We start from the raw sequence: 9598 nt of genomic DNA, 5'->3' as shown, positions 1-9598 counted from the left end.
AGCCCACGCGCCACAACTACTGAAGCCCACGCACCTAGAGCCCTCGAGCCACAACCACTGAAGTCCACGTGCCTAGAGCCCGTGCTCCGCTACAAGAGAAGCCACCGCAATGAGAAGCCCACGCACCACAACAAAGAGCAGCCCCCGCTCGTCGCAACTAGAGAAAGCCTGCACGCAGCAACAAAGACCCAACGCAGCCAAAAATAAAATAATTTCCACTATTTAAAAAAAAAAGAATGAGCACACGCGGGACGTGATAAAATGAGTCCCAGCACACTGTATCTGGTTTCGGGTTTTATTTTAGAATTTATAAAATTCCAGTGTCATCCATATTCATGAGCCTTTACACATGTTTGCATATAATCTCCAAATTTTAAAGTTAAGGCCAAGGGATGGATGGTAGCCATGGACACATATGATATGGAAGACGTTCAACAAGGAGGAGACGGACACACGCGCCCATTCCCGCCAGGCTCTCCCCGCAGCATCGGAGGCCGCAGGGGACAGGCCTGGGCACAGTCATCTCATCCCCTTTAACAACAACCAAAAACAGAGCGAGCGAGACCCCAAACACAGTTTAGGAAAGGGGAGTTTGCATCTATGACGTTTAGCAGTAAATGCACGTGTGCAAAAATCTGTTGTGAGAATTAAAAATTTACCTCTGGGGAGGACAGGGCTGGATGCTGTAGGAAAGACAGAGGGAGGGGGAGGTGTGGGCAGACTCCTGGGGAGCCAGTGGGAAAGGCTCCGAAACTCATGCCGAAGGAGAAGAGGGGATGGCCCTTCCCCTGCGAGGCTCCCAGAGGCGGGGGGGCCTTTCCTCCTGTCTCCCTATTGCAATCAACCCCACCTCCTTCGGGGTCACGCAGCCCACCCAGCAGGAGCAAACGCCCCTCCTTTCCTCTCCCAGGTGGCCACGCCTCTGAATGGGCACACTTAAGGCCGCCGGAGCTAGTGGGGACTTGCAGAGGCGACCGCAGTTAGACTCGGGGTCTACTCAGGAACTGAAGAGTCAGAAGGGGTCCGAGCTCCAGTTAATAAATTGAGAGAAAAACTCTGGGGGTGGGGAGAAGGTGGTCAGAGCAGAGACGACTGTCCCCAGGGCACAGGGCAGCTCCTCTAGGAGGCCCAGCATCTGGCAAGACAACTCAGAGTGGCCCGTCGCCTCCGTGGACACGGGGCCCCACCTTTCCCTCTTCAGGGTGGACCTTGACCAAGCTGGCTGGGGCCGGGGCACCCTGACCCGCCAAAGCCTGGGGTCCAACCGCAGGACTGACCTACCACACACCTGACATAGAGGCCGCCAGCAGCACCAGGGCCTCTGGTCCCGGCCGAGCGGCAGCCTCTCTCTACCCCAGGGCCAAGAGGCCTGCCCTTCGAGCATGCATCAGCGGCCACCTGGGGGGTGGCCCGTGTGCTCCCCGTTGGACGGGCCCACTGGCCACCGACCCAGTGGGTGAGGGACAGCACAGTCTTGAGCCGGGCATTCGGCTTCCAGCCCCCAAGGCCGCAGCAAACACACCCTGAAGCTCGGGACACCCCATACCAGCTCTGAGGTAGAAAGAGGCAACTCACTCAACAGGGGGCATCTGGGAAGGGGTGGGTGCGAGGGAGCGGAAGGTGGTGTAAAACCAAGTCAGCCAGCGTGCAAAGGGTGGGGCCTCCGCCCAGCAGGAGTGGGTGGTCTCCACCTCCCCGGCCAGCCCCCTCCTCTCCACCTGGCGTTCCTCAGGCCCCGCACTCACCAGGCTCACCAGACGCAGGGCCTGCGCCTGTGCGGTCCGGGGCAGAGACCCCGACGGGACACAGGGCAAGCCAGGGCCCCCCAAGAACCGCGTTTCCCTCCTGCCTTCCTGATCCCTCTGGCTCCACCGTGGCTCTCCTTTGGGTCTGCGGGCGCCCAGTGTGCACACTGGGCCTCCCGACCTGCCCTGTGGTCTGGGTAAGTGGGCTTTTTGGCAGCTGGAAGAAGGCGGAGCACATTCTACAGGGAAGAGCATCTGGATGGCAGGCAGGCACGAGAGAGGGAGGGGGGTGGGAAAGGAAGAGGGCAAACGTTTTGGCTTTTATAAAGTCAAGGAAATTTATTTCCTGAGGTCATGACACAGGAAGTAGACTCGGCTGCACCTGTGGTGCTCTCCTGGCGGAGGCCAGAGCCTCGCCGACGTGCTGGGTGACACTGTCCTGTGACCTCCTTAGTGTTCACAAGAGTGGAGAGCCGCCCAGAGCGAAGGCTGGGAGCAAGCCCCGCGCTACGCTGGGTGCCACCAGGCCCGGGGCCGGGCCACACACAGCGCGGGGCGCCGGCTTCGCTGTGAGACCTCGGGGAAGGGGAGCATCGACAATTTACGGAGGGTCCAGCCGCTGGGTCAGATTGAGACAAACCATCATGTGGCGGTTTCAGGTCAGCAGGCTGGAGAGGGTTCTGCTCTTTGATCATTATCGTTTGGGGCCCCATGGGAGGGTCTTGGGGGCCACCTGAGCCCCAAAGCTGGGAAACTCCTCGGAGCTGCTCATATCGGGAGCCTGTGGGGGGAGAGAGGGCTCGGCTTCAGTGACGAGGCCGCCCCCGCCCCCTAGCAGCTTCTGGAACGGCCGCCGAGGCGCACGCGCAGGGGCTGGACGGCTGAGCCTCACCTTCTCGCTGCTGCTAGCGGTCCAGGGCGCGTCACGCACCACGAAGCCCCTGGACGGCGCCTTAGACTCCTCGTGGGGGGCGGGCTTCACGTACAGCTGCAGCGCCTCGCTGTCCACCACGTCGGCCAGCTGCGGGTGCGGGGGGGGGGTGTCAGTTTGCAGCAGCGACGGGCACCCCTGCACCCGGCCCCAGGTGCCTGCCGCCCAGCCCGGACTCACGTATTCCTCCTCCAGGTTGAGGATGTGGTCGATGGCCTCCTCCACATTCTCCGGGAGCCCTGTCACGGTCACGCAGTTGGGGTCTGGGGCCCCACTCTGTGGGAAGCGAATGTCCACCTGGAAGGAGCACACACAGCAGCTAAGACGGCTCTGAGGGCCCCGTCGTGTGCGGCTGGGAACGGTCTGTTTCTAGTGAAGATCCCCCCTCGGGAGGACCGGGGCCCTGCGGGGCACCTGGTGTTCAGAGCCGCATGTGCCCTCGCAGATGCAGAGCCATCGGCCACCACGGGGCTGCCGCCTTCCGCAGGCCATGCAGGGCGCCGCCGACAGGGCCAACTACACACAGCTGTGACCCCACGCGACCTCTACCTGAGGGACAGGGACCTGAGCCTCAGAAGTCTCCCAATCCGGTTCCCGAGTGTGGTCAGCGACCCAGGCAGGAAGAGGTGAAGCCCCAGGTGGTCCCCGCTGCCTCCTCAACTGGCTCATGGGGAAACAAGTGGCTTGATGGTGCACGGAGCACCCAGCCGCTCCCCCCGCTGTGCTTTTAGGGCTCAACGCCCTTCACGATCAGGTCGGGGACTCACCTTGAATTCATCCATGATTTTGCGGATGGCTTTGCCACGGGCACCAATGATGCGGGCGTGAACACGGTGGTCTAGCGGGACATCCTCAGAAACCATCTGTTCAAGTTCACCCACAATTTTCAATATGGCATCCCGGGCAGCTTCTGTATTCTTCTCGTACCCTGTGATGGTAATTTGGTCCTGGGGCTGAGAAAGGAGAATCCGGTCAGAAGAGGGGGCACCCAGGGATGCCTGACTACGAGCACCGACCCAGCGGGGCGCAGCTCTGTGGGGAGGTGAGAAGAGGGGTAGGCGCTCAGCGGGCCTGGGTGAGGAAGGCCTCACCTTAAGGGTGAGGGGAAACCCAACCAGCTCAGAAGGGAGAGCGCCTAAAACAGCAGGTTACCAGTACCTGTGTTCTCCCGCCCCCCGCACACACTCCACCAGAAAGACAGTCGCGGACGAGCAGGAGGAAGGGCACCGGGCCCCAAAGCCGAGGGGACGCTGGCAGCTGAGGGCATGGGGGTGGGTGGCCTCCACTGGAGGCGTCTCCGCTGGACAGACACACCGACCTGGAGACAAGGTGCAGACAACCGTGGCCGGCACCCCTGCCCCTCAAACCAGCAGGTGAGACGCCAGAGCCGTGAAGATGAGCAGAGCAAATGGGTAACTCAAGGCAGAGAGAAGGAAACTAGAAGTGACAACCTAAAGCCATGCTCCTCAGGACAGGGAAAAGCACTACGCCCACACCGAAGAACACAACACGACGTAGAAGGACCACAGGACACAAACGAACAACTGGACACAAAACAGAAGAGCAGGAACTCGGTGACCCACGCCAGGAGAGAGACAAGAGAAATGCCAGGACACACCAGGGCTGCGGCCAGGTGCCTCCGGTCCCGAAGAAGCAAATGCAGACGGTGGGCGGCGGGCTCCACCCAGAACCCAGCCCAGCAGAGCCCAGACTCCCACCAGCTGGCGGGCCCATCGTCCGCCAAGTACACAACAGCACAGAACAGACTGCAAACGCAGCATGAGCCTCACAGGAAAAAGCGACGAATGCGACCCAGGACCACTCAGCCCCACCTGGCTCATGGAATGCTAACCAAAGTAATCTCAACACTATAAACAGTGACTACAAAACTGATGATCACGTGGAAAAGCTGGGGGAAATAAAAGGTAGTGAAGGCGAAGAGTTTGAGCTAAATTCTCAAGGTCAAGATAATTTTAAAAAGTCACAAATGAAGAAGAACAGTAGTTTTATGAACACTGCTTAGAAATACAGAGGTGAAGAAACGGCACTGCCCAGGATGCACCGGGGAGGGTCAGTGGGGTCAGTGAGGATGCCAGGGGCTGAGTCCAGAGCAGTAAGAGGCTGGGAGGAGAGGAGGCAGGGCCGGGGGCAGGAGGGCCCAGGTCACCTCCCAGAGGTTGAGCCTGAGGGGCAGAAAGCGCGAGGGAGGGGGCAGGTAGGGGTATGCGACAGCCTGGGGGCCATGTCTGGGGGGAGGGGCTGCCTTCCACCGCCCTCTGAGTGCAGCAGGTGGAGGGCCAGGCGGGCACGGGAAAAGTGCTCCAAGCCCATGACAGAGAAGCCTCGTGCGCTGGCCTGGGCCAACATGGGCCCAGACCCCAAGCCACAATCAGCTCCCCAGAGACCTGCTACTCTCACCACCCCTCTGGATATGCCCTAAGTTTGCGTGGTCACTGTCCCCAGGTCAGGACGAAGACCCCCGAGAGCCCCTCTGCCCCTGAAGCACTCCACCGTGGCGTTTGACTCAAGCGGGGTCCTCCTTACCTGGTTCCCATCATCCTTATCAGGAAACTGGATGTTCACGTCATGCTCCAAGCGGATTTGGGTGATCACTGCCCCCTTCCTCCCGATGATTTTGGGGTGATATTTGGGGTCTACAGTGACACTCAGCTTAAAACTCCTTAAAGCCTGCAGATGAGACAAGAGAGAGTGAGGGGGGTGGGGCACGTCCGCCTCGGCCCTCAGCATCGCGCGCCCACGCGCCCCTTCCATCCTCAACCTGGAAGGGATCCGTCATCACCTCTGCAACAAGAACGAGACACGGCCTTCCCGCTAGCTGCTGCGCCCCTTCCGCCATCAGCTAGTAATGAGAACCCGAGGACCTGACCACTCCACAACCACGAGCACAGATCCTTCAGAAAAGAGGGAAAGCTGCGTGCTGGTAACCGACAGGCCTGGCACAGCACACAGCAAGCCCTGGGCTCTACTACCCTAACTTGTGAAACAGAGACCTGATGAGTAAGTATATGTTCTGGGTCTTTTGGGGTAGGGGTATGAAAGCAGGCAAAAAGGAAAACCCCAAAACCAAACCAAACCAACAAAAAACCCACAAAAGGGAACAAAAGCGCTAAGGGATGTCCACAGGCAGAGGCTCAGGCAAAGCCCTGGGCAGAGAAGGGCCCCCATGGCCTGTGCCGAGGCTGAGACAGTGGGGACCACAGACTCGTGAGGTTCACGGGCCCTGCCCCATCACCAGACGCCAGGAAGGTTCCCCTCAGCAAGGAGTCCGTTACCCCCACATAAAATGTAATAAAATGTAACGGTGCTTCAAGTTTCCCGAACACCCGCCCCTGCGTGCGTCACTCGTGTAATCCTCCAAACGCCAGCCCCACAGAGAGGCAAAGCGGCTTCTCATGTCCACCCAACAGCAGGGAAACAGCACCAAGGGCGTCAGTGGGAGCCGTCTGGGACCACAGTCACATGTTGGGGGGCGAGGGGGTCTTTCCTAGCAATGGCTCCCAGCTGAACCTTCCCTGTAAGGTTGGCAAATTCTTCAGATTTACTTAAGAAATAGTTAATTAACGTGGAAGCCCTCCTTTGCCACCGTTACGTCAAGAAGAAAGGGCCACGGCCCCAACATTGCCTCTGATGAAAGCTCGCTGCACGGGGGGTCAACTGGCTCTCCCGCTGCCACCTGACTTCACTGGCTGAGGGGCAGCCCGGGAGCTGGAGGTCGGGGCCCCCCGGGTGATCCTCCCTGGCCCACGCAGCCCCGCCCGGCCCTCACCCGGTCCTCTTGCTCTGCCTGCAGCTCCTTCACCCGCTCCAGCAGCCCAGCCTTGGCCCGGTCCAAATTCGCAGCCAGGCCCGTGATGGCGATGATGTCAGACTGCAGTTCAGGTGCCGGGACGTGAATATTCACCTGTGCGGAGACGGGGACAGGCCTGATGCACGTGCAGGACAGACACGTGTCTGTCTGGTCCCCACCAGCGGGGAGCTTGGGAGCTGTGATCAGCTGTCCACCTGTCCCTTTGGCCAGGGACATAACTGCAGGCTCAGGGCAAGGCGGGTGGGACGTGAAGCCCCACTCCGAGGAATGACCTCCTGACCTGGGGGGCACCCCCCCCGACACCTGGTCTCCAGGGAAAGGACCCGCCAACAGCTGTACCTCAAACTCGTCCATCATCTTGCGGATCCCGCTTCCCTTCTGCCCGATGATGTACCGGTGAAGGTCAAAAGGCACCTCCACTTCAATGGTGACGGGAACCAGCGCCTGCAGGGCAGGGGGTGAGGTTAGGCCTGAGAGCGAAGAGCAGAGGGACCCTGTGGGCTCAGCAACAGGTCTTCATGGAGCACAGGGGACGAGCCTGTGACAATCAGACCGCTTTCTCGAACCTTCTGTGCCGTTCCACTCGGACCGAGAATGCTGCCTAGACCTTTGACTCAACAGAGGACATGGAAAAAGGATGTGGAATGCAGTCTTCAGGTCAATGCTGGCAGAGCAAACAGACCCGGGCCTATGCTCAACACGGCAGCCCCTTGCAGAAGCAAAGCAGCACAACTCCAGGGAGAGGCATCAGGGGCCCACAGAGGAGGGGAGTGGGGCTCACACAGAGGCTCACCCTGATCCCAGCCTCGCTGAGACCCTAGAGTGGGTCAGAGCAATGGGACACCACCCGGGACCACAGACTCCACTATCCCGACTGCAGCCCCGACCGTGCCCTTTACCTCGGCAAGCTGCTTGCCCCACTTGACCCGTGATACGACAGAACCCCTGTTCTGTCCACTGAGGTGGTGCTCAGCAATTACTCATCCTTGTGAGCCCCGGCAGCTGCACACCACGGAGAGTGAGTCCGAGCCCCGCCAGCTCCGCGCCCGTCCTTGGCCCCGGGCCTGCAGCCCTGCTCCTGGGCTGTGACCCAGTCCAGCACCTTCCGCAGTGCGAGCCGAGGTGCCTGGGCTCAAGTGACTAGACCCGCTCTCCCTCCCCGCCCCCACCCCGGTGCCTGCTGATGGGCCCCCAGGGATGCAGGAGTGGTGGTGGGGTTCTGAACGCACCTCGAGGGCTTCCTTGGCGGCCTCACACTTCTCCTTCCGGCCGGAGATGACGATGATGTCGCACCTCCTGGGGGAGCCGGGCTCGGCCTCCTTGCCATCCCTCCCCTCCCCCGCGTCGTCACCATTCTCCTGGACAGCAGGCTCCACACTGTGCACTAGGGACAGGGAAGGGGCAGCTCAAGCTGCTGAGCGCCCAGGCCCAGGCCGTCCTACGGGCCACCGCATGACGCTCGTCCCTGTCCAGACCCATACACTGGTCCAGCGCCTACGGGGGGTGCTGGTGGGGAGGGAAGAGTCCTGCCTGACTCCGGGAGGACGCTGTCTGGCTGGGGGAGGAGACAGACCTGCGGGAGGGGCGCGGAGCAGGGCCCACTGAGCCCGAGAGGGAAGGAGACCAGTGCCCGGATGGTCATGACAACCCAAGTGACCCGTGCTGGGCGGAGGCAGCCAGGAGGGGATGGAGAAGATGGCTGGGGAGGGGCCAGCTTCTTGTGCCAGGAAGCCAGCAAATCCAAGAGCATTGGGGGGCACGGGAGCCGGCGGCGTGGCTCCCCTGGCCCCTCTAGGATCTGGGCGTGACCGAAATAAACAACACGACATTCGTGGAGCAAGACAGAACCCAGGAGCAAATGAGCACACAGACACAACGGCCTAAAGCAATCATGACCCTGGACTGAGCTGGGGAAAGGTGTGGGCTCGGCAGGACACTTTTAAGATCAGCAGAACCTGCATGTGGACGACGAACTAGGCCGCAGTATCACGTAACACTGGATCTTCTGAGTCTGGTGAGTGATAGAAGAGAATGCTCTCATCCTTACGAAGAAGCCACTACAGGTTAAGGGTGCGTCTCAAGATTACATTTAAATAACTCAGAAAAAAACAAGCGTGCCTGTGTGTAAGTGAGGGGAGTGAATCTGGATGTATCTTTACACCATCCTGTGTAATTTTTCTTTAATGTGAAGTTTCAAAATTAGGAAGTAAACATTCAAGTGTGAAACATAAATGTGACAAATACGATTTAACTCGTTTCTACTCAAAACAGCCCATCTTCTCAGGAAACTAGGAGCTTCAACAGCCATGACAAGCTCCGTTAGAGGACAGAGGATAGAGCAATGAGAGTGCACCCTGCAGGCCACAGGGTTGCCACCAGACCCGATGGGTCAACAGGAAGAAGATGGGCAAGCAAGGAGGACACGGGATTTACAAAGTTGGGTCTGAGACACCAGCTAGATCTGTATCCCGCAGGTCACCTCCCTGACCACTGATCACCCTGCCCTGCCCCGTCCCGTCCCCGGGGGCACAAGCACAACCAGGTGACAGGCAGGACACCTGGAGCTGAAGGGCCATCCCATAAGGGCAGCCAGCCATTCAGACGGTGCCCTCCAGCCGGTCAGTGGCTGCCTCATGAGAGGGGTGCTGGCGACGGGGAGGAGGTGCTGCCGGGACGGAGCCCAGCACACGTGGCACGCAGAGGGCCCGGAAAAAGCGGCAGGCCTGCGCTCAGGGCTCCCACTGCACAGGAGGCTGCAGGTGCTTTGCTCTCCCCTGCCTTGGTCACCAGCAGCTGTGAACCTCTAGGAGATTTGAAGGGCACCTCACCACCCTGGAGCAACTAACACAGCCCACCTCTGAGAAACCAGGGAGTGACCCTGAACCTCTGGAAGCCCCCAGGACAGCCGACCATACTGGCAGTGCACCCGCGCAGGAGCCCCAGGAAGGGAGGAGCTTCACCAGGACAGCCAACAGCCACCACCACCTACCCTAAGCTGGGACCGCGTGCGCGCGCACGCGCGCACACACACACACACACTCTCTCTCTCTCCCTCTCTCTCCCTCCCCCTCATCCCTTGAGGGATGGCACCTA

General features: G+C 60.2%; 1 protein-coding gene across 4 annotated transcripts in view; it reads right to left on the bottom strand.

Annotated features, from left to right (window-relative positions):
• Nucleotides 1–2057: 2057 nt before the first annotated feature.
• HDLBP (high density lipoprotein binding protein) overlaps nucleotides 2058–9598 on the bottom strand; it is a 67901-nt gene continuing 60360 nt past the window's right edge. For 3 of the 4 annotated variants that reach the window (XM_029225529.1, XM_029225530.1, XM_029225528.1), the window contains 8 exons: nucleotides 7735–7889; nucleotides 6845–6949; nucleotides 6464–6598; nucleotides 5221–5364; nucleotides 3444–3629; nucleotides 2857–2973; nucleotides 2638–2766; nucleotides 2268–2526 (listed from right to left, as the gene is read on the bottom strand). In XM_029225529.1, the coding sequence (XP_029081362.1) occupies nucleotides 2440–2526; nucleotides 2638–2766; nucleotides 2857–2973; nucleotides 3444–3629; nucleotides 5221–5364; nucleotides 6464–6598; nucleotides 6845–6949; nucleotides 7735–7889 (1058 nt within the window). In that variant the 3' untranslated portion in view covers nucleotides 2268–2439. Of the gene's footprint in view, nucleotides 2527–2637; nucleotides 2767–2856; nucleotides 2974–3443; nucleotides 3630–5220; nucleotides 5365–6463; nucleotides 6599–6844; nucleotides 6950–7734; nucleotides 7890–9598 lie in introns of all 4 variants that reach the window. The other variant, XM_029225527.1, reaches the window with a different exon arrangement.

Source organism: Monodon monoceros, unplaced genomic scaffold, assembly GCF_005190385.1.
Source record: "Monodon monoceros isolate NGI ecotype Baffin Bay Population unplaced genomic scaffold, NGI_Narwhal_1 Super_Scaffold_16, whole genome shotgun sequence".
NCBI lineage: Eukaryota > Metazoa > Chordata > Mammalia > Artiodactyla > Monodontidae > Monodon > Monodon monoceros.
This window is presented reverse-complemented; position numbering and strand designations above follow the sequence as displayed.